The following is a 25345-nucleotide window of genomic DNA, read 5'->3' as shown; positions in this document are numbered from 1 at the left end:
AAGCCTTCCTTACTTTCAGCCAACTGAAGCCCACTTCTTGAACCAGCTCCAAATCCAAATGCTTTCCAATCTTTCTTCTGGGGCCATACTTGCTCCTATGACAGCCCTCAAGACACCAGCCTCCTATTACATCACATCTCTCTCCTGAGGGCCAAAAGAGAAAACTCATTCGCCCACAACACTGCCCTCAGACTACAATCTTTCCATGCCTCTCTCACTTGCTAAAATGAGAAGCCACCCTAAACACAACTCAAAGCCTCAGGAAAATGACAGATCACTGCCACTGACTTCAGAATTGCCTATTGTTACACTGTCTATATATTTATAAAAAAACGGTAGCCAGTAGTTTTACTATATATCCCCTCCCAACCACCTCTCATGGTTAGTTAATATTTGAAATGCCTTCCTCAAGAATACACATTCTAGGAATGGGTAATTAGCATTTGAAAGTCTCTAGTCAAAGCCTACCGTCCAGAGGTCTTTCTGTAAGTCCTTAAAACAAAATGGAAATTAGAATTAAGCTCCTAAGTGGTAAAAACAGTCACGTTAGTATAGCTCTGAATTAAAGACCAGTCACCATGGCTGTACGTCTCTAGAAGTATTGAACTGCTTGCCAGGCAAAGAGTAAGAAGAGTGTTGCACCTAAGCCATTATAGAAGGAGAAAGGGAAAGGAGTATCATTGGTGTTTGCAAGGAAGTGATAATTATGGGTCATGGACTCATACTAAGGAAGAATCTGAGGACAGGAAGTGATTCTTACTGAGAAAGTAGACTGATTAGTAAATCAGAGATCTCAAAGAACTGCCAGACTGGGAATACAATGAAAGATAAACTAATAAAGAAAATGAAATACTCAAAGATTTGAGGTGTTATAGTTATTGGTGATGACAAATTATTAAAGTATATAATAAAGAGCTCTGGGCCACACCAAAGAATTTGCTGGTAAATATAGCTAAAATTCTGTTATCACTTAAGTAATTACTATCATTATGACCATTTTCTATTCATAGAAAATTGCATATAAAGCATACTGAAACCAAAAACAAACAGAAACCACAAAATACCATACTCTCATGTATATTAATTTAAATCTATTAAACTTAGCTACGTGTGCTCTACAGACAAACTGCCTGGGTTCAAATCCCAGTTTGGCCATTTACTAGCTGGTAAAATGAGGCTGTTATTAGTACCTACCTCACAGGGTTACCAGAGGACTACAGACGTCACTAAATGTAAAGGGCTAAGAATAGTGCAAGACATGTGGTAAACGCTAGGTAAACGTTAGCTAGTATTCTTGGAGTTTAAGACTTTGCTAACTTTCATCTTCAAATTCTACCCAAAAACTAAGGTGACTCAAGTAATGGACTGATATTGAGATAAGGCATTTTGCTCAGAGCACACATTTAAAGAAGTGTAACATTTCTTATTAACTAGTTTAGTTTATAATAATAACTCTACTTGCTGCACTAAAACATTTCAAGATGGCAGAACAGCCTTTCTTAAACCTAAAATAAGGTAAATATGTAGCTTAATAAACTATAAAGAAATATAACCTGCAATGACTGGTGGTGATACTTGAGTTGTCTGTCCTGTAACTGCTTTACTATTAATTGGTTTTGCAAAGATCAGCTTCGTGATTACTGGACCAGAGGTTGGTGTTCGTGGCTTCTTAGCAATCTGAAATATATAAATAACTATGAAGGCCATTTGTTTCCGTAAAACAGCTATTCAATCAAAATTAAACAGAAGACTGATATACAGAAGTACATGTGAAACCAGCTCATTTAACAGAATATATCTATGTATTAATGTTAAAAACATCTAAAATGCAGCCATTCATCAAAATACTAGTAAGATCCCACTCTTAAGCCCATATATAGCAATACCTTTGCATTTTATTGTAAATCCTTATTTTAGTCACAAGGATAATATGCATGTGATGAAAACCAAATGAGTATTTAAAAATAATTTTAATGTTTAATAATACTTATTTAATAAATAATAATAATAAAACATTATGACGCAGCAATATTCTTTCTCAAAATAACAAATTGTTCAGTAATAAAAAGATAGAGTGAGTAAGAAAGCATAGTGTAAATGATGAAGCCACCTGTAAATGCAATTACATTGGCCCCTGGAAGCAAAATATGAATACACATTAAAGACAAGCTTATGATTAGATCTTCAGCTTTAGATCTATATATCAGGGTAGATAAACAAAGAACTGAGTAGGTTAATACCCTAAGTTACAAAGAGACAAGTTTGGCAAAACAGATTTTTAAAGACAAAGTCTCTAGCAATATCATTTGCTAAAATACTGTTTACTAGACTTTAATTCTTTGAAGGTAGGGTCTATATTTATTCATCCCTGATCTTAAAATTATATTGAAACACTGTTCACCAAAACTAAAATTCTCCACAAGTCAAGGAGGGTAGGGTTATCAATGTTTTAATATTGAAATTATCAATGTATACAAAGATATAGCTTCTTCTAAAAGTTAAAAGCAGAAATTTAGTTATAATAGGGAAGACATTAAATATTATTTTGTCAAATATGAAAACTGAAGCCCTGAAATTGCTATTATTGGAAATAAAGACTTAAAATGAATAAACATGACCAATCTGAATAACATAAATATACCAGAAGCTACAATGGATCACAGAACTAGATAAACATCAGCTTTGTGCTCAAATTATAAATAACACATTACCTTTATACTTAGAATATGTTACTTTCTTACACTTGGAACATGTTACTGACAAAACAAAATATAAATGAAATACAAATCATTTAAAAAAATAAAATAAAACAAGGAGATCCATTACTATATATAAAAAAAAATACCCAGCCCGGGGCGCCTGGGTGGCTCAATCAGTTAAGCATCTGACTTTGGCTCAGGTCATGATCTCACAGTTCATGAGTTTGAGCCCTGCATTGGGCTCTGTGCTGACAGCTCAGCTTGGAGCCTGGAGCCTGCTTCGGATTCTGTGTGTGTCTCTCTCTGCCCCCCGCTGCTCACATTCTGTCTTTCTCACTCTCTCAAAAAAAAAAAAAAAAATTAAATTAAAAAAAAAAAACCTGGCTTGCAAAACTTATATACCCAAATAAATGTTAGAAAATTGATGCAATTTGGGAGACATACAAGAGATATATTTCCCAACTGTATTTATAGGCCTAAAATTTTAAAATAAGTCAGAATATATCATCTATTGACATAGTACTAATAATCTCTAAAAATAAAAGTATTGATGTTCTTAGAAAACCATGTCTTATAATAAATATTCTTTTAGGAGCTTAGAGTATTTCTCCATTTTTAATTGATTTTCACAATCATATGACTATATGAATACTTACCAATCAAGAAAATATGTAAACAATACAACCAAAGGCACTTTAATTATTCAAACGAATAACTCCAATTTGACCCTGTGGCTACATTTCTTTAGTGGCTCACTGCTGAAAGTAACAATGTATATAATTCCTTCAAGGAACCATACGTTTTGTATTATAAATCTGAACTACTCTAGAACAAAATTATTAAGTAAAACAAAGGATAAAGTATGACTTTTAATAAATTTATCAAATCAACAAATAAAGGCAAAAATGAATCAAAAAAGGAAATTTACAAATACAGCCAAATATATGATCAAATAATACACGCAGTTAATTATTGGCACTGTATTGTATAGGTTCAGCAACTAATAAGGAGCTATAATGCTCCAAACTGTTAGTTATTAATTACTTATATACTACACACAAGAAACATGGGAAAGTGTTTATATATCTGTAATTAAGTGTAACTATACCTCTTTGTTACTGCCTCTGGCCTCAACTGTCACCTCTTTCCTTCATTTTTCAAGATGGGTCTCCTTCTTCCACCCTTACCTGCTGTCCATACCCTAACAGTTTCAATACTCTGATTAAACTTAAGACAACGCTGAGGATTGTCTAGGAAAAAAACCAGAGAATCATATACACCGTGTAATACTAAACCAAATATTCTGGTGCCTAAAGAGGAAACATACAGATGTGTGGCCTCTTATGGGGTTTTTTTCTACGCTTTAGAGCTTTGTAGCTTTTTACTTTTGAATTGGAAAGATTTGAGTTGCCTAAAAATAACTGGACAAGTAGAACAATATTCTAGTTGGGGTTTCTTTTTTGTTAGTTTTTTTTTTAAAGTTCTTTTTTAATAAATAGAAACAGGTTTTATAAAAGTAACAATAAATGCTTTCATTGTTAGTACTTTAGTACTTAGGGGACTGTAGTAGAAACCCTGTAGATACAAGTAAACTGGTTGTGAAACAGCATATATACATTGCTCTAGTAAATGAAAAAAATGACCTTCTGATTTTTATTATCAGTTTATTGTGAACGTGGTTATGATCTACATCTCCAAAGCCAGATATACTCTGGTAAACTAATAAAAATAAGTTTTAAAACTGATTTAAAAAAACAAGCCAAGGACAAGATGCTTGATGTTGTTAGTATATCTCATTCAAGAGATTCTCTTCAAAAGAAGTAAAAGGAGGTCAGAGATAAATGAGACATGATAATGAACAAGATAGAAAAGAGCATTAAATATTTAATAGTGGCAGGAGGAACATGGGCAAAGTACAAGGTTTCAGAAATCATACGAAGTGCTTAAATAAAAAGCCCAAGAAAAATAAGTTTCCAGTTATTTTCTCAACATAATAACTAAAACATTATTTCTAGTATCAGCTGAGTATGGATAGTTCCCCAAATTTTCCTACTTCCATATGTACCTGCATGAGTTCTCTAACTCATACTTTCTCGTTTTTTTCTGAAAGGTGAACCTTTCAAACAGGGAATGCATTTCTGTTTCCTGATATTGAGAGGATCATTTTATTTTAAGAACAGTGGTGACCTCAAAAGGCCTATTTGAGCATAAAAAACTGGGAACCATTTAATGTATGTTCTGTTAACCTTCTATCTTAGGATCCTATCCATACTAATAACAGGAACCATTCTGAAGGATCCTCAAAGTTTTGAGAACTACATCAGTACTATCTTTTACTATGTATTTCATCATGATCAAAGAGCCGTCTTCCAGCTAAAGTCTAAACTTAGAGAAGTAACCAACCCAAAGTTCCACAGGTGATAGGGAAGCACAGAGGTCACTCAAATCCAGCTGATCCAATTCTAAAGCCAATGTTACCGTCCATCAATGTGACACTGCCTTTTCCACACTGCAAACACAAGTGATGGCAATGGACAGTAAACTGCAAAGAGGCGGCACAGGCTGCCTAGTATGTACTATTACTGACTCCAAGGGTTTCTCAGAGCAGCAAGTTTTCCTAGACTTTGGCCATCTGTTAACTGAAAAAAATTATGTCTGAATGATTTTTTGACAGCCTAGCAGCAACTCTGGTATCTTTATACCAGCAGAGCATACTTGCAATCAAACTACTACTAAGAATAAAATGCATTTAAAAATGAGGAAAAAGCTATAAATACACTAAATTGAAAATTTAACAAAAATTAAGTTTGCCCTAAGTCCTCTAGCAAACATTTTCAAAGCATTAGACATGTCAAGTTTTATAAAAAAAAAAAAAACCCACAAAATTACTAAAAGCAACATTCAAAAGAATTCAGTAACAACTATGCATTTAATTACCCTACAAACACAACTATGAATCAATTTAATTTTTAACATGCATTTGAATTAATAAGCCCCCTTTTTTTTTTTTTTTTTTTTTTTTTTTTTTTACCTGTACTGTTTTTAACTGTTGGGTCTGTAACACAGAGGGCTGAGTTGTTGTATTAATCAGTTGACTTCCTGGGGTCAATGCTGAGACACCAATGACAGGTTTCACCTCTGGCCTCCCTCCAATGGTAACTACTTTAATTTGCTGCGGTGGTAACTTAGCATCTCCTGACTGGGCCTGAGTTGTAACTTTCTGAGCCTGGGGTAGTTGGCTATGGGGTAGTGCTAAAACAATTGGTGAACCAGACTTGCCCAAAGTTGTTAAAATTAACTTCTGTCCATCTGGTTTAAGGGTCTGATTGCCAAGTTTAAGATCTGATGTCTGTGATACTTTGTTTAAAATAATCTGATTGGCTGATATAGTCACAGGAGTCTGAGCACCAAGTTTTTGAAGGCCACTTGGAAAAGCTGGTTTCACTGTGGTATTAGAATCTGCTTTAGTAATTGTGGTATTCACTGCAACTTGGTTAGTGTGGTTACTGTACACTGTGATTGGTTCCGTGGAAATGGGCGTGGCTGTAGAGTCACCAGTAGAATTTATGTTGACAATTTCTTCCAGTTCTGTCTCCATGGGAATTGGGGATGAAACAATAACAGCCTCAATACTATCATCATCCACTAAAGTTATACCAGTGTCCATTATCTCCTCTGGAAGCAAACTATTCACCTCGGCTGGCACCACCTCCATGATCGTTCTCCAGCTAGTAAGTTGATCAGGCGCTGAAATAAAGTTGAAAATCAATACGTTACTAGTTTTCAAAACAGATTTAAGAAAAAAAATTATTTAAAAAAAATGCAAGTGACAAAATCATCATTTATTACTGATGTATAACTGAGTGAAGGATATTCCTGATGTCTGTTTGGTTTAAACCACTTCAACATATCCTCGAACCTCAAGAATCTGAAATAAGTCATATGGCACACAAAACTAGAAGTAAATATTCTCATTCACCATGTCTCAATCCAAAAGTATACTGCATTCAAGCAACATTAAGTAACATAATTACAGGAAACTCCTTTCCAATGCCCACTCTTAAAGTCTTCAGTCTTTGATATGTCTGCTAATCTTATTTCTTGCCAATTATTTTTCTAACTGACAAACTTAAAAATTGCTGATTCACACAAAGGAAGATTTAAATGTAAGCAAATATTGGGAAATATCTTCAAATCTCTAGGGAGCTAGGTCCTATAATGAGGGTAGTTTACCATCTATAAAAATCCATTAAATACTCAAAGTAATGTTAAAGGAGTTCTAGAGTAATCCATCTCAGCAAGTGCAGATTAAATGACTTATTTGGCTCAAGTCTGATCAATTAGCTTCATACCAAAAAAAAACTTCATTTGGAAAGAAGATTCTCAAATCCTCCTTAGCCATTTAAAATGTCAAAAAAAAGAACCATTTAAAAGGCATAAAAGTCAGTCGCATTACAAAAAAAAGTGGTAATAATAATAAAGCAGATTACGAACAAATCAGAACCATGATACTTTTATTTATTTAATGTTTATTTTTGAGACAGAGTGCTAGTGGATGCGCATGCATACGTGCGAAGGGAAAGGGCAGAGAGAAAAGGGGACAGAGGATCCAAAGTGGGCTCTGAGCTGACATCAGTGAGCCCATCAGCCCGATGTGGCGCTTAAACTCATGATCCATGAGATCATAACCTGACCTAAAGTTGGACATTCAACCGAGTCACCCAGGCACCCCAGAACTGTGACATTTTTAGCCAAAGGTTATGCAAAACGTCCAATAAAGGAGTCAGTACCCTTATCTTCACATATTAAAGAGAGTACATCATGTTCATAACTGACTAAATAATAATGTTACTTGGCCATACAACATTAAAAATCCATAGGAACCTAATCAGCAATTCTTTCTCTTCTTCCATTTTTTAAAATACAAAAATGCAATACCCATTCTGAGATTAAGAGTAACAGACATAAGCAACCAATTATAATTAATTATTAGCATTGACAAATACTAATAGTGCCAAAATTCATCATTATTGAGTGCTTGCTATAAACCAATGATATCATAGTTTATCCTCACAACCATTCTGAGACAATATCATTACCACTGCCATATTACAGATGAAGAAACTTCAGTTATATAATCTGCCTAAGGTCACATAACTAGTAAATGATAGAGCCCAGACTCAAACTCAGGATATGTTTTATGATACCAAAGTTCATCATTTTAATCACAAATTACATTGCCTTAAACTTTTACCACCAGTATTTTTTAAATGAAGAAAAAACAAGTCTACTCTTTTAGTAAATCCCCTAACCCCAAAAATCCCACCCTACACAACCAGTATTCTGTCTCTACAGATTAGTTTTGACTTTTGGCCCTTCTAGAATTTCACATAAATGGAATCATATATTATGTAACTTGTAACATAAAGGAGCCATACAATATGAGATTTATCTTTATTCCTTCACTTACTATGAGTTCTGTTCCTTTTTATTGCTGAGTAATATTCTATCATATGAATTAACCACAATTTGTCTATCCATTCACCTGTGAATGGACATCTGGAGTGTTTCCAGTTTGGGATTTTTATAAATACACTGCTAGTTTGTTATGGATATATATTTTCATATTTTCTGAATAAAGACAAAGAAGCAGACTTGCTGGGTCAAAAGGTAAATTTTATTTTTAACTTTCCATGAAATTGCCAAACTATTTCCCAACTTGGCTGTACCACTGGATACAGCCACCAGCAATGTGCAAGAGTTCCAGCTGCTCCACATCCTCGCTAGCGACTGGTATTATCAGTCCTTTTAATTTTAGCCATTCTAATGGGAGTGAAGTGGTATCTCGTTGTGGTTTTCACTTGCAATGCCCAAATGACTAACAGTGAGCATCTTTTTATACGTGCAGTGTATTTGTGTATCTTCTTCTGAAAAGTGCCCGTTAAAATCTTTTGCCTTTAAAAAAAATACTGGGGGGCACCTGGGTGGCTCAATCGGTTAAGCATCCGGCTTTGGCTCAGGTCATGATCTCGTGGTTCCATGGGTTCGAGCCCTGCATCGGACTCTGTGCTCGCAGCTAGCTCAAAGCCTGGAGCCTGTTTCAGATTGTGTCTCCCTCTCTCTCTGACCCTCCCCTGCTCGCGCGCTCTCTCTCTCTCTCTCTCTCAGAAATAAATAAAAAACATTAAAAAAATTTTTCTAATAAAAAAAAATACTGGCTTGGGGGTAGGGGTGAGGGGAAGGGGGGGTGATGGGCATGGAGGAGGGCACTTGTGGGGATGAGCACTGGGTGTTATATGGAAACCAATTTGACAATAAACTATTTTAAAAAACTACTGGCTTTTTTTGTCTTCTTATTGAGCTGGATAAGCTCTTTATATATACTCTAAAATCATCAGTCACAATAACCTGTAGCTCACAGGAATCACTACTATTTTGAGACCCCAAAGTACTAACACCTCTCTATATGCAGCTCTTTCTCATCAGGAGAATCCCCTCAGATATTTGTGGGAATTTAAAGTAGACATGTAAAAACATCAACACCAATTATACCTTTAGCAATGGGAGTCACAACAATAGTACACAACAACAAAGGGCCTGACCCACCATGTCCCATTAGCTTTCCTTCCCTACTGCAAACCTTGCCCAGACCCCATCAGTTCCTTCTGTAGACTCTATTCTCCACAGAACAAGGCCGATGATGACTTGGGTGCCAGTATCCAACAGAGTTTAACTCCCTGCTCTGAAGCTCCACCAGCATATTTACACATGTAGGTATGGCCTTTGGTCTCCCCTTAAGGACAGGGAGATCTATGCCCAACCTCTATTCATCTCTCTCCTTAAAGCACCTAAAGTAGGGGTAGGAGGAGGGAGAAGTCAAGTCACAGAAAGAGACAGCGGTTTGGCAAGGAATTTACTTTCAGTTTCAAGTACCCACAGTTCCAACTCAACTAAACAAACTTCTAACTCACCCAAAATTCTACATCCTATGACACCGTTATCTCAGCTTTGGGGACTCCTTAACTCAGCGACTAGAGACACACTGCCTTTCAGCTGGGGCTTTGGAGCTGAGTGTACAACAAGCAAAGCACCATTTGGGTTCTCAGTTCAGACCCTAAATATCCATTAAGAGGTAGAACACTAGAATACGTATTCCCCATGCCACCCTTGCCCACCACTTGGGTGACAGCATTCACTACCAGATGCCAGAATCTTTTCATGTTCCCTAACCTAGCTGACATGGCTCTCATCCTTCCTCTTTCATAAAGCTATTTCTCTGCCAGCACTCCATTTTCATGGCCCAAACTGCCAAGAGCTGTGAGCAATCTGAGATTTTAAACCCTCTTTGTAAGCTAACAAAGTATCCTGTTACCATTTCACAGCTACTGGCAGACCACACAGTACTCCTAGGTAGAGACACGGGACTTACTGCAGTACAGCAAGGAACATGAGAGCACCATGTGTATTTGAGTTCTTCCAGTTGCCCACAAGTTCCACAGGGTAGATATGGAGAGGCTCGGGTAGATGCTTACGCAGGCAAGAGGTTTGGATCACAACTAAGAGCCCTGAGCTCAGAGAACCAGATTCATTTATAATGGACTGAAGCACACCTGCCCTTTCGTCCACAGGAAGATATTATCTTTATTATACTGCATAATAAGCATATCTGCCCTTGGCTACAGCACAAGTCACTACTTCTATCATTCAGGGCTATATGCTATACAAACATCCTAGAAATGATCATTTAAATGGTTAGTCACCGCCTCACATGCAAGAGGTGCAGGAATGCAAAGAGTAATGGAAAACTATCTCCCAATAGTATATCTCTCTACCTACTTATCTCAGTCATGTTTTATTCTTCAACAAATTGTCTTGCACATAAATTTATCCCTAAGCATTTCATGGTTTTTGATGGATTGCAAAAGGTCTTTTTTCTTCCACTTTCCAATTGCTGCTAGTAAATAGACTTTTTTTTTTTATATTGTCCATGTATCCTACAACCCAGGTAAACTCACTTATTAATTTTAGTAGCTTTTTGATGTAGATCCCTTAGGATTTTCTACAAACATAATCCACACTGTTTGAGAATGTCTGTATTTCTTCCTTTCCAATCACCACGTCTTTTATTTCTTTTCCTTGCCTTACTGCACTGACTTAAGACCTCCAATAAAATGTTGAATAAAAGTGGCACGAGCAGACATCTTTGCCTTGTTACCAATCTCATTTGTTAGCTGTGGGTTTTTCATAAATTCCCTTTCTCAGGTTGAGAAAGCATACTTATATTCCAGTTTGCAGAGTTTGGCAGGGTTTTACCCCCCAATCATAAATGAATATTTTTGTCATATGCTTTTTCTGCAAATAATGAGATAATCACACGGCTTTTCCTTTTAGCCTTTGAATTATATTGACTTTTTTATTATTAAGCCAATTTTGCATTCCTGAAATAAGCCCTACTCAGTCATGATGTATTATACTTTGCATATTTCCTTGAATTCTATTTCCTAATATTTTGTCTGCCCTCATGAGGGACACTGGTGTGTAGTTCTTTCTCCTATAGTGGCTGTCTGGGGATAACGCTAGCCTATCAAATGTGTTGGGGCATGTTACTTCCTCTTCAATTTTCAGAAAAAGTCAGCATAGAATTGTTACTATTCCTGAAATGTTTGTTAGAACTCAACAATGAGGCCATATAGACATAAATCTTTCTTATTTTTTAAAGTATAAATTCAATTTCTTTGGTAGATGTAGAGTTATTCAGGTTATTCAGTAGCCTTAGATATCTGATAGTTTGTGTCCTTCAAGAAATTTATCTATTTCCTCTAAGTTGTCAAATTTGTTAGCATTTGGTTATACATAATATTCTTTTATGTTACTGTCTGTAGAAATGTCAACTCTTCAATCCTCATTTTGGTAATTTTTGTGTTTTTTCTTTTTTTTTTTTTCATTAGTCTGACTGGAGATGTATCAATTTTATTGATCTTTTCAAAGAACCATTTTGGCTTCACTGATATCTCAATTATTTATTCATTTTTTATTTAGTTAACTGTTACCTTTATCTCCTTCCTTCTGCTTGCTTTTCATTTAATTTGTTCTTTTAGAAGCTTAAGATGGAAGCAAAGATCAGGGTTCAGTAAACCATAGTCCACAGACCAAATCGAGGCCATTGTTTACTGCTCTCCAGCTAAGAATGGTTTTTATATTTTTAAATAGTGGGGTGGGGGGTGGGAGGGAGTATATATAAATTATATAAAACAAATTTAAATAGCCTCCAACTCCTAAAATAGTTCCTATCTGGCTCTTCGTAGAAAAAAAGTATGTCTAAAATCTTAGTTTCACTGATTTTAAACTTTTCTTCTTTCTTAAAATAAACAATATTAAAAATCTGCCTCAAACCTCTAGCTGCATTCAGTATGTTTTTATGATTATTAACTTCAAATATTTTCTAATATTCCATGTGATTTTATCTTTGAACCATGGAATAAAGACATGCTAATTAAATCCCAAATATTTGAGGATTTTCTATCTTATTATTGATTTCTAATTTACTAGTTATTGCCAAAGTGATACTCTACAACATTTCCATTATTTCAAATTAGAGACTCGTATGGCTCAGGATATGGTCTATCTCAGTGAACACTGCATGTGCACCTGAAAAGAGCATGTATTCTACAGTTGCTGAGAGCAGTGTTCTACAAATGTCAATTATATCAAGTTGGTTGATAGTGTTGTTCATATCTTCTATATTGTGACTTTTTCTTCTATCAATTACTGAGAAAGACTGTTAAAATCCCTAAATATGATTGTGGATTTGTCTTATTTCTCCTTGTCTGTGCATTTTTGCTTCATATATTTTGAAGCCTGCTATTCAGAATGTCTTTTTATTTATCCTGTTTAAAAAGACTAGAAATTACAGGACTAGAGTCTCCCTTGAACTAGGAGTAAAGTTCAAACTTCTAACAAGAAAAGGTCTGATCGATTTGGCCAGTCTCTATGCAGTATGGGGCTGTGCAGAATTCTGGAGTCAGCACACCTCAAAGCCACTGAGCAGACTATGATAAATGCTTTACAGTTAGACATCTATATCTGTTTCAGTCAGGGTCACATGCAAGGCATGGTGGCCTGTGCTAAAAGAAACTCTGAAAAGGAGCTGCGGGCATGGCAGGAAAGGGTTTGGCCATGTAGCTACATGAATCATCACTCTAATTTTATCCCCTAGGAATGGAAGATATGTATTAGCACATGCAACCTCATCATCACTGGGTTGAGGACCACTCCAAGAAAAGAAAGGGCTTTCACAAGCCAATAGGACCAAGCTTTACTTCACCTCATCGGTACAAAGTTACACGCCAAGGTATGGTAGGGAAGAAGTCAGAACATACAATGTATTCCTCATGCCTCCAGTATTTTGTTGTTGTTGTTGTTGTTGCTCATAAAACAAAGTTCTAAAAGCAAAGTACAATTCATGAAGCCACACTGAGTTTCCCTTCTCACAGCTGAACATGGTTAAATGGTTTAAGTCTAATAAGAGTTAAAGATTCACTGATTTCAGAAAACCTAATGATTTCTGCATTTGTCTCGACTGTATTACATTTTAAGTCTACCTAAAATAGCACCTTCACTCTCATCTCCACTGTCCTAGGCATTCTGTCTCATTACCCTGGTATTTCCATCATAGCATTTACCACAACCAGAAAGTATCTTTGTTTATAGTCTGATTCTTCTTCCCCTGCTTCTTTAGAATGCAAGCTCCGTGAGGACTGGGACTTGTCTGTCTTCATCACTGGACCCCACATCTCCAATGGCTATAACTGAGCTGCCATATAATAACTTCTCAATACAAACTTGAAGAATGAGTGATTTAATCATGGAGAAGAGGTATCATCTAAAATTCTAGCATTATTTACACTGGGCTTTGGTTTGTTTATTTGAGTAAGACAGGTTTATATAATGCTCTAAGACTTCACAACACGTCAAATAAAATAACAAATTCACAATGCACAAACTGAGAAACTCCTTTTCAAATAAGTTTTTAAATACTCAGAATTAACTTTTGATATCCTCTGCAATTACATTCATCTTAAGATGGACAAGGTTCTCTTAATTTTTAACTAATTTATGATTGTTATCAGTCATTTAATTAATAAATACTGCTTCCCAACTTTGTGGAGGGCATTATGGGTAATTAACCACAGATCTTGCCCTGACAAAGCTTAGAAATCAGTAGAAGAATGGCATGGCCACAGTTGTACCCTGGGAAGATTAACTGCATCTCAGTATTTTAGTGGACTGGGGGCAGGGAGACCAGTTAGAGGCTATTACAGTAATTACTTCAAGATAGAGGTTTATGGAAGGTCTGACTTAGGACAGTGAATGATTAAAACAAATAAATATAAAATAAAAAATAATGTAAAATAGAAATGGTAAATGCTCTATGCTTTTACACATTTTAAGAGTTTATCACGGAAGGCTGCCTGGGTGGCTCAGTTGGTTGAGCATCTGACTCTTGATTTCAGCTCAGGTCATGATCCCAGGGTTGTGGGATAGAGCCCCATGTCGGGCTCAGCACTGAGCACAGAGCCTGCTTGGGATTCTCTCTCTCTCTCTCTCTCTCTCTCTCTCTCTCTCTCTCTCTCCCCCCCCCCCCCCCCTCCCCCCATCCCTCTCCCCCACTCATGTGCTCTCTTTAATAAAAAAGTTTTTCATGGAATATTATCAGTGCTGAAACACTGTTACTTTCTTAATTACAGGTGAAGGACAACCTGGGTGAACAAGTGTTTCCATTCTTGCATATAACATTACGAAGTAGTGATCTATCTTCATATTACAGATGAGTAATTTGTCAGATTAGACAAAAATACCTGAGTGTTTAAGACTATACTTTTGTACCTAGATCTTACCACCAGCACTAACTGGTTAACTATACCATTTGGATTTTAGCTAGGGTTTCTAAAATCAAACACTGACAGCTCAAAAAATTAAGTACATAACTTCATTTCTCAAACTGAACTGGGAGCACGAGACTATAAGCCATGAGTCCTGAGGAATATTTGAAAAGTCTGTATTTTCATCTTGATAATTTGTTTTAAACAGTGCACTCTGGATCATCTGAATAACTACCTCATACCCACAATCAACGGTACTAGATTAGTGTGGTCTAAAAAAAAGGTACAGAAGGGTCTTACAAGGTAAATGATACATTTATGCTAAGTAAAAGCCAAACCATCTGTGATTCAAGAAGGAAAGCTTTGCAGCATTCAAACAGAGAAAAGTGGTGAGAGAACTGGATTATCACAGGATATATAGTATGTAGAAAACTGCACACCTTGCCAAGCCAGGCAATAGTATTTTCACTATGCAAAGAAAGAGTTTGTTTCAGCAAAACAACATCATCCATTACCCTAAATTTAATTTGTTTAACTGGCTTTACAGTTTTGTTTATATTTCATTTATAAATCTACTTGCGTTTTATACTTACATAAAAGCGATAAACATAAGGAATTTATATACATCTAAAAATTAAATATTTTAATAAAACTATTTAGGCCAATACTAAAGATCTACCTATTTTTTTCCCTTTAAAGGGAAGACTATATATATTATTCCTGCTTAAGACTAACATGGTGGGCAGATCAAGGGGATTCAAATCAGGAAGATTTGTTTCCAAATGTTGGCTCTCCTCCTGTTTAACACGTAACCCTAAGCGGTAATCTCTCTAAGCCTCCGTTTCCTTGCAGGTTTGGCGTGATTTTGATGGAGAAAGAAGAAAAGAATTTTCATTTGAGTTATAGTGTGCCACATTCAATATTCTATCAAACAGCAGGACTTAAGTTCGGCATCTTTGATGTCTCTCCATAGAACAATTAATCTGTAATATACATGCAGATTACACCTTCACTATGTCTCCCTCTTACTGCAACCAAGAATTTCCAAATCTCCGAAATTTGGAACCTGCTATAGTATCTCTACTCCATCTCCTTTAACCTACAACACATTCTACAGAAAAGCTACAGAATGTATCTCTCGAGCGCATCTCTGAGGTTGTCACTCTCCTATTTTAAAATATTCTGTAACTGTCTGGGTTTCTGGCTGGCTCAGTCGGAGGAGCATGTGACTCTTGATCTCAGGGTGATGAGTTCAAGCCCCACGTGGGGTGTAGAGGTTACTTAAATAAAACTTGTAAAAAATTAAATTTTCTGTAACTCTCAAGGCCTTCTGCATTAAAGCTCTACCTAACCCATCCTTCCAACTTTACCTCCCATTGATTCCTAAACTGAAAGTTTCCTGAGACAATGATCTGAGGTATCCTCTACTCCTAGCACAGAATGTGACACATAAAAGATATCCAATAGTAACACTTGAAATAAGCAATGAAAATCTATAATGCTACTCTTCCCAAAAAAAGACCCTAGACAATCTTGGGTGGCATAACTCTTCCTTCATCTCTAACACACTTTTAATTAGTAATAGACGATTGTTCTAACTATAACGAAGTGAAAACTGGCCTTTAAAGGCAATCACAAAGAATCACAAAAAGACAGTAGTCCTCTGTGATGAAAAGAAAAGTAAAGCCAATGAAAAAGCATTTTAATCCCTGTCTTTATTTTTAACTACTTTTTAAATTCTGAGTTTTGCTACTAACTTAGCAGCCAATTGACATATACCAAATAATTGCAACATAAAAGCTTTAAGAAAAAAAACAAATCCCAACTGGATAATACAAGATCAGACAAACGACTAACAAAAAAATTCATTAACTAAAGCTTCTGAGTACCTCCACAGTTCCCCTAAAATTTTTTTGGTCCCTTATTCTTTTAGTGAGTGAAAGCCAAATGCCTAAGCTACTTACACACATGCACACAAAATATTTCTCTTCTGAATGAAACACATAATGTATGATACTGTATGTCATTCTATGACATCATCTCTTTGTAGGGCACTTGGATAAGGAAAATTTCTGCTAATCATAAACATTACCAGTGGGCATTTCTTAAATATTCACCTCTCTGTTCAGGCTCATAGGGTCAAATGTCACTGACCCAACCTTCCACTACAAAAGCTGGAAAAACTAGAGGGCTCAAACTAATGTATAAAAATTCTATTCAAATGTAACTTTTCAGTAACACTACTGGTGTATGGAAGCAGAAACACTCCTGAGGGATCTGTAGCACAATTTAAAACATACCTGGATCTTTAGGTAACCAAACAAATTTAAACTTCAGCCATGATAAAGTCAATCATTCCAATGCTCCAGCTCTTTAAACAAAGAGCTAACAAGTCCAGTATTCAGAATAAAGCAGAGGTCTCAATTCATCTCTACCAACTTAATGCCCAGCCATCACAACTTCCTTAACAACGAAGGTAAAACTTAGGAGTCAAAATAGAACTCCCACAGCTGTATTTCCCTTGGATTATAAAATCTACATATTGCAAAATATTCCATAACTTTAGTCTCCAAATTCATGAAATGGAGGGGGAAGCAGGGAAAAACATGGACATAAAATGTGATTGACAGTGTCTCAATTGTTATTTGCCAAATGTCAGGGGCAAAAGGGGTCACTCTATGGATGACAGAGCCATAAACGAAAAAGACAATATTTTTAATTGTTACAAAACAGGTCCATATGTTCAAAAAATGTGAGCATCCACACCCCAACAAGTTACAGACTACGATCTAAGACACAGAGCTTAAATGCAGAATAAAATGCCTATGCTCTGCCTCCCTAAAGAAACATAGAACCCCATAAACTGAACATCACCACACCAACACCCGCCACAGTGAATGTTTTAAATATGAAGTCAGGAAATCATGATAAGTGCTAGCGGTTCCTCTAGGCCTCAGCAGCAGCCTTGGGTATAAGAGCAAACTCGAGCCCTCTTAACACTCAGAGAATAATGTTGATGTCATTACGAGGCTACTGATTCTTTGCACTCTGGACTAGTCATTCCTTGATCCACAACGCCAATTCCTCCCTTACCCACTATCCCCCTAAATAATAGAGATCTCAGTGCAGAGAAGCCCTCGGATACCCCCTTCCCCTCTACCTCCAGCGGTTGCCGCTTTCTCCTCCCTCTGGCTCCGAGGTGGGGGCTCCAGAAGGTCCCGGGCAATTCCGAGCCCGGGCGGTGCTTGTTTTGCCTGTGCACGGTAGCTCCGGGCAGCCGCTTCCTTTCCCAGTCTGCCCGGACTCGAGCGCTACAGGGGACCCGGGGGCCGAGGAGGGAGCCCGGGTGGCGACGCAGCCGCTGCCGCCGCCTCTGGTATGTCAGGGGCCGGGATTGTATTTCGAAAGATCCGCCATTTTCACCTCGTCATCACCATCACAGCTCAGCAGCTTCCCCGACAGCCCGAGCCCGGGCCGCCGCCGCCGCCGCCGCCGCCAGTAACCTCCCCCTTCCTCCTCCTCCCCTCCCCGGCCCTCCCCTCCGGAGAGGCGCACACCCACATATCCGGGGAAACCTCCCGCCCGCCCCGCCAACCTTCAAATGCACAGGGAGATACAAACGCACACACAGCCCACGCCAAGACCTTTCACCCCACAGCGAAAAATGGTGCTTCTGCGGGCCCGGCAGCTACGCGAAAGGAAGTCGCTTTACCTGCTGAGTCCCAAGTCCGGCATATTTTTGTTTTGAAGAGCAAAAGCCACACGGAAGGCGGCATATGGACAATGAAGAACCCAAACTCTTTCATTTTCGGTAAAGCAACTAGAGACAGATGATGGAATGCGTTTTATTCACTGTGCTCATTTCTGATACTAAAACCATGATCAAGACCTTTAATGTCATTAACCGACTGACGTTTTCCTCCACTTCAGCACTACTTTGACAGAACGACCCATTTCCATACGCACGTCTGATCTTTCTGTAATTGCATTTGTAAATTACAGGCACTGCTGATAATGTGGTCAAGACGACTAATTTTAAAAATAAAGTTTCAACTATTTTCCTCTTCACTTAATTTCATCTGATCATTTCTGTCCGTGAACACTGACTTCCTATTTGTTTGTCATTGGTTTAAGATGTCAAAGCCCAAGTAGGTTTAAAATACATTGATCCTTTTCACGAATGAACAATTTCTAAAATACAGAAAATACACGTCTAAACAAAAATTATTTGCCAAATGTTAAGATCTAAATCACTAAATTAAAAAAAAAAACCTGCCGCAGATATATTTGTTCAATACAGAGAAAATAAACAGCTTGCTTTAGAACAAGACCCCAGAATTACCCATCTTTCCCAACAGCTACTCTCATTATGTAGTTTGATAACTAAAAAAGAACATAAGCATTTTTAATCATCCTGGAAACAGCACAAAACCATAAGCTGCAAGGCTTGTGACAAGACCAGAATTAAAAAACAAAAACAAAAAAACTAAACTGGTTACCTTTGTTAATTTCAGAAAGCTATGGTAATTGCCCATTCAAAAGCTAAATTCTAAACCCACCACTGAACAACACTATTAACTCTGAAAGATCTACCTGAAATGAGCAAACAAGGTTGAGAATAGAGTCACACTCTACTGTCTTTTTTCAAAGTTGGTCTAAGAAGAGTAAGGTGGAAGTTGAAAAAGCCATTTCATTTCCTTACCTTTCTTGAATGACAACTCCATATAAAAACCAGTCGATTCAAGCTTTAAACAAGTGCTATCTACCACCCAGTCCAATTGCTCTTTATCTATGCAGGCTGCTTGACTAGGATGAGAGTCTCAAGTCTTCCCAGTTTCTTCATTTTTAAACTTTATTCCCACCCCCCAAACCCCCGCAAGCCCCGGCCCATCCGCTCTGTGCTCGGTGTTTACCGTTGCTTGGCCAAGCTAAGTCCCGGCCCGATCCCTTTCCCCGTGCACCTCGGGAACATTATGACATTTAGATGGTGGGCTTCGCGAGGAAAACGGACACACACGAAGAGATCATACAAAGGGGCGTAGGAAGAATGGGGCGGCGGGCAGCAAGGAAAGGAGGGGCTGGTACAAAATGACACAGCAGCAAAACCGGTTCCCAGAAACCCAAGGCTGACACCGTCTGCTACTCCGGCCACGCAAGGTGCGTGTCAACAGCCGCCGGAACTCTTCCTCCAGACTGCCGGGAAGGGCGGGCGGCCGGCCCTGCGCCGGCCTTGCCGGGTGACAGCCGCCCTCCGGAGTGCAGGCGGGAAGAGGCCGAACCAGGAGGATTCTCCCGCCCCTTGAGGCCCGGGGATAAAGCGCGGCGACCCGGCCGCCAGGTTCCCGCTCTCAGCCAAGACCCACCAGCCCAGGCTCCCAGAGGGGGCGGTCCGGCGCCCTCCGCCCGCTCCACCACCCGCAGTGGGGGCTGGCGCCCCCTTCCCGCCCGCCCGCCCAGATGTCCCCACCCCCAGGGCTGACACTTACCAAAGCCGGCGGCGCCGCCGCCTGCTCCTCGCGCCGCGCTCCCTAGGCTCCCAGCAGCCGCGGCGGCGGCGGCGCCTCCGAGACACAAACCCGGGTTTGTTCAAAATCACGCGCCCAGCGCCATTCCACCGCCGCATCCCATAATACGCTGGGCCCTCCCCGCCCGCGCGCCCCTCTCCGCCCGCCCCTCTGCTCCACCGCCCCGCCTCTCCGGCTGGCTTCCTTCGCCCCGCCCCTTCCGCGGCGCCTTGCCCCTCCCCTTGGCAACCCGAGCCTCGCGTCATTCCGCAAGGCGCGGGAGTACGCTCCAGCTCCACGTGACTCCTAGCGGGCGTTCCGTCAAAGCTTTCGCCGGGAAAGTTCCATCTGGCAGAGCTGGGAGGGGGAAAGCCCGGTTGCGCCTGCAGTTGAGAGTCTTCCTGATCTTCTAGCTTTCCTTGTTAGGAAGTCAGTGTCGTAGGTGCGATTTCCAGCAAACTGCCGCTGTTTAATGTGCTTGTGGGTAATCAGTATTCACCAATGTCCTCTTGTTTTTAGGCATTAATTTTGCAGGGATCGCTAAAAAGTTCCAGGGGGACCACGCAGAGTTAAACTTATTTTGAAAGGGACTCTTCTGCAATGTGTAAAGACTAACACAATCAAAATTACTGCATTTAGTCATCTTTTACGTCTTTTATTTTTCCCTCTGTCCTTTATTAAAAAATAAGAGCCAAATGTGGAATCAGATAAACAGTTAATAACTGTTGGGTGAGACAAGAACTACACAGACGAAACAAGCAAACAATACTTAACTGGTGTAGGACAGTCGGTAATTGCTAATGGAGTACGGAAGACGTACAAGTCAACGTGAGAGACAATGGCCAGGAAACATAATGGACAAGGTGAGATGTTCAAATTGCTTTGGAATTAAGCAGTCCTGGTTTTAAATTCTGGCACCTCATACATTAGTGTATAGGAATTTATCAAGTTCCTTTACCCTTCTACAAAATAAAAATAACAAAGCTTCCCAGAATTTTGAGGGTTAAGGCAGTGAGAGGTGTCAAGCAGCCACACAGTTCCCAGCTCAAATGCTAGTAATATTACGCAAAAATCAACACCATCCCTTAACTACGATGGCAAACTCAATGGCAAGGCAAGTGGCATGAAAGTAGCAAAGGCTTGGAAGCCAGAATGTCCGTGGCCTGTGCAAGGAAAGGGAGAAAACTGAATAGTGTTTGTTGGGGAGCAGTTGGTGATGAGTCCAGTTTATGAGGAGCCTTGAGAGCTAGTGTGAGAAAACATTCTCAAACTTAAGTGACCAGTGGTACTGTGTAGGGCAATTCTAGAAAGAAGAAGGGAGTTGAGACAGGATACCCAAACCCGGCTGGATTCTAGGGAAACTATACCAAAAAAAAAAGGGAGAAAATTTCTCAGATTATTTCACAAGGCTACTATAACCCTAATATCAAAACAAACAGTATCCACCCAAAGAAAGGGAGGAAATTCTGTTCTCATGACTTTGTTGCAGAGAAAGTTGAGTATTAAAATATCAGAAACAGGGGCGCATGGGTGGCTCAGTCGGTTAAACATCCGACTTCGGTTCAGGTCATGATCTCAGGGTTTGTGGGTTGGAGGCCCGCGTGGGGCTCTGTGCTAACAGCGAGCTCAGAGCCTGGAGCCTGTTTCAGATTCTGTATCTCCCTCTCTCTCTGATCCTCCCCTGCTCAACACTGTTGTCTCAGAAATAAATAAAACATTTTAAAAAATCAAATATAAGTAAATAAAATATCAGAAACTGGTGTGATAATAAAAAGAATTCATAACATGGCAAAGCACGGTTTATGGTGGTTTAACACGAAGAAATTTACTCAGGTACTTTATTAAATTAAAGGAGAAGAGCCAAATGATACTCTCTAGGGATGCATTGTATAACATTTGGCAGCCATTTCTTAATTTTAACAATTCACTTTCGCTTAGGTCATGATCTCGCGGTTCGTGGGTTCGAGCCCCGTGTCGGCCCGCGTGGGGCTCTGTGCTGACAGCGAGCTCAGAGCCTGGAGCCTGTTTCAGATTCTGTATCTCCCTCTCTCTCTGACCCTCCCCTGCTCACGCTGTCTCTCTCTCTCTCTCCTAGAAATAAATAAAAAAATATTTAATTTTAACAATTCATAGTAAACTAGAAATAAAAGATCATTTCTTTAAATGGATCAAGATAATCATCAGAAAATAGTAACATCATACCGTAGCATGAAATGGAAGAAGCATTCACATTAAAGTCAGGGACCAGACAGGGATGCAGGGCTACAGCAGCTATTATTTAATGTTTTCTAGGATGTCCTAGCTAAATGCAATTAAGTAAGAAAAAAGAAAATAGAGGTTTGAATGCTGGAAAGAAGAGACTAAGAGGTCCTTACTAAAAACAATCACGGGGCACCTGGGTGGTTCAGTTGACTAAGCATCTGACTCTTGATTTTGGCTCAGGTCATGATCTCATGATTCATGAGATCCAGTCCCTCATCAGGCTCTGTGCTGACAGTGCGCAGCCTGCTTGGGATTCTCTCTCTTCCTCTCTTAGCCTGTCCCCCACTCTCTTCCTCTCTCTCACTCTCTCTCTCAAAATAAATACATAAACTTTTTTTTTTTTAATCACAAAGAGCTCAATGTTGGGGTTAATTGCTTAGCCTCTGGAGCCAGAGTGCCTGGGCCCAAATTCTGGCCCTGCTATTTAGTAGCTGCAAGTTCTCTAGCAGGTTACTTTCCACTCCTGTCTCAGTTTCTTTATCTGTAAATCGGAAATAACATAGACATCTTATGGTTGTTGTAAAGAATACTGAGGGGGCGCCTGGGTGGCTTAGTCGGTTAAGCATCCGACTTTCGCTTAGGTCATGATCTCGCGGTTCGTGCGTTCGAGCCCCGCGTCAGGCTCTGTGCTGATTGCCAGCTCAGAGCCTGGAGCCTGTTTCAGAGTCTGTCACTCCCTCTCTCTCTGACCCTCCCCTGCTCACGCTGTCTCTCTCTCTCCTAGAAATAATTAAAAAAAAAAAAAAAGAATACTGAGGAACTATGCATGAAATACTTCGAATAGTGCCTGGCATGTAGTAAATATTCAATGACTGAAAACTATTAATAATCAAAGCTATAATACAACCTAATATATAATCTAATCTTTTACCTTTTCAGAGAAAGCATTTTAGCTCTGGAGAGTCACTGCTATTCAAACATTTCTATTTCAAAAAATAATTTTTGCTTTATATTTGCCTGATGGCTTTTACAGATGAACTAAAAACATCTACTCAGAAAAAATTTCTTGATCATCTACTGGATCCCAAGCACTGTGAAAGGCACCAGGAACAAAGTGGCAAACAAGATGGATGGAGCTCTGTCCAATGAAACTTTACCCAATGGTGGAACTGTTCTATACCCACACTATCTAATACAGTACACACTCGCCACATGTGGCTATCAGACCACTGAAGTGTGGCTCTAATGCAGCTAATTATTTAATTATTTCATTATCCTTAATTTAAATTTAAATAGCTATGTGTGGCTGATAACTATATATTGGACAGCACAGTTCTAGAGGAAATGACAGACAAACAGGTAGAAAACTTAAGAGAGTTTTAAATGAATAAGAGAGGGTTTAGGATTTTTTTTTCCCCCTCAGATACCTTCTGAGGAAAATATCAATACAGGGAATGAAAAGAGTGATATAGGGGTGCCTGGCTGACTCAATCAGTAGAGCATGTTACTCTTAATCTCAGGGTCATGAGTTCAAGCCCCATGTGGGACATGGAGCCTACTAAAAATTAAAAAAAAATTTTTTTAATTAAAAATAAAGAGAAGACACTGGCACAGAAGAAGTATGAGTTGGGTAGAATTATCAAGACAAAATGAAATGTATTACTGAGTACCTATTATGTGCCTGATATACTAGGTACAAAGTATATATACTAGTTAATAAAATTTTCTGAAAATAGCTTAGTTTCCAAAAGATTCTTCAGAGGCTATTATGTACCAGGTATACTGCTAGGTACAAACTATACACTAGCTAATAAAATTTTCTTGGGGCACCTGGGTGGCTCAGTCGGTTGAGTGTCCAACTTCAGCTCAGGTCATGATCTCGTGGTCAGTGAGTTCGAGCCCCACGTCGGGCTCTGTGCTGACAGCTCAGAGCCTGGAGCCTCCTTCAGATTCTGTGTCTCCCCCTCTCTCTGCCTCTCCCATGCTCATGCTCTGTCTGTCTCTCAACAGTAAATAAAAAGGTTAAAAAATTTAAAAAAAAAAGATTCTGTGTCTCCCTCTCACTCTGCCTCTTCCCTGCTTGTGCTGTCTCTGTCAAAAATAAACATAACAAAATTTTTAATTAAAATAAAATAAAATTTTCTTAAAATAGCTTAGTTTCCAAAAGATTACCCAGAGGTTGATGAGTCCATTCATCATAAATCCAGATGTTTCTATATAAGCAACCAATCTATATATCTATATAAGTGTAATTATCACTTTATTTCTTTTCATTATCATATAACTCTTTTATAACAGATCTATAATCCCTTATTGACAGTTTGAAAATCAAAAAAATTTTTTAAATTTTTAAGTTTATTTTTGATAGAGAAAGAGAGAGGGAGAGAGAAGGAGCTGGAGAGAGAGTCAGAGAGAGGGAGAGAAAGAGAGAATCCCAAGCAGGCTCCACACTGTCAACATGGAGCCCAATGCAGGGCTCAAACTCATGAATCGTGAGATTATGACCTGAACCAAATCCAAGATTGGGACGCTTAACCAACTGAGCCATCCAGGCACCCCTTAAAATCCAAAATTTTTGAAAACTAAAGGGTTTTATAAAGCTTATGACAAACTCAGGAGAAAAACCTGGCCCAATATGACATAAAGTATTAGTATTCTATACCATTTAGTATCAATATACATATATGCCAGTGCAGAAATATGATTATGGGGCTTGATTATGGCCAAAGGGGTTGAAAGGAACTTTTCTGGAATGATGGAATGTTTTTTACCTTAACTGTGGTAGTTGCATGAGGGTATACAACTGCCTAAACTCACTGAGTATTCTTAAAATGGATGCAATTTGGGGCGCCTGGGTGGCTTAGTCAGTTAAGCATCCGACTTTCGCTTAGGTCATGATCTCACGGTTCGTGGGTTCGGGCCCCGCGTCGGGCTCTGTGCTGACTGCCAGCTCAGAGCCTGGAGCCTGTTTCAGTCTGTGACTCTCTCTCTCTGACCCTCCCCTGTTCACGCTGTCTCTCTCTCTCTCTCCTAGAAATAAATAAAACATTTAAAAAAA

General features: G+C 38.8%; 1 protein-coding gene and 1 long non-coding RNA gene across 8 annotated transcripts in view; one reads left to right on the top strand and one right to left on the bottom strand.

Moving 5' to 3' along the window:
- LIN54 (lin-54 DREAM MuvB core complex component) overlaps positions 1-20203 on the bottom strand; it is a 65227-nt gene extending 45024 nt beyond the window's left edge. Inside the window, exons 1-3 of one of the 7 annotated variants that reach the window (XM_039253974.1) lie at positions 20068-20203; positions 5731-6446; positions 1554-1677 (exon numbers count right to left, since the gene is read on the bottom strand). In XM_039253974.1, the coding sequence (XP_039109905.1) occupies positions 1554-1677; positions 5731-6414 (808 nt within the window). In that variant the 5' untranslated portion in view covers positions 6415-6446; positions 20068-20203. Of the gene's footprint in view, positions 1-1553; positions 1678-5730; positions 6447-17741; positions 18059-19283; positions 19407-20067 lie in introns of those variants that run through there. The other 6 variants (XM_039253978.1, XM_039253973.1, XM_039253977.1 and 3 more) reach the window with 6 other exon arrangements.
- LOC120246462 lies at positions 6372-13620 on the top strand. The gene is made up of 3 exons (XR_005532058.1): positions 6372-6430; positions 12916-13050; positions 13438-13620. It is a non-coding gene; the product is annotated as an uncharacterized LOC120246462 (long non-coding RNA).
- Positions 20204-25345: the final 5142 nt, after the last annotated feature.

The sequence above is a fragment of the Hyaena hyaena genome, unplaced genomic scaffold (assembly GCF_003009895.1).
Source record: "Hyaena hyaena isolate Hyena2069 unplaced genomic scaffold, ASM300989v1 scaffold_469, whole genome shotgun sequence".
Taxonomy (NCBI): Eukaryota; Metazoa; Chordata; class Mammalia; order Carnivora; family Hyaenidae; genus Hyaena; species Hyaena hyaena.
Note: the sequence above shows the minus strand (reverse complement) of the source record. Positions and strands in the feature narration are given on the sequence as shown.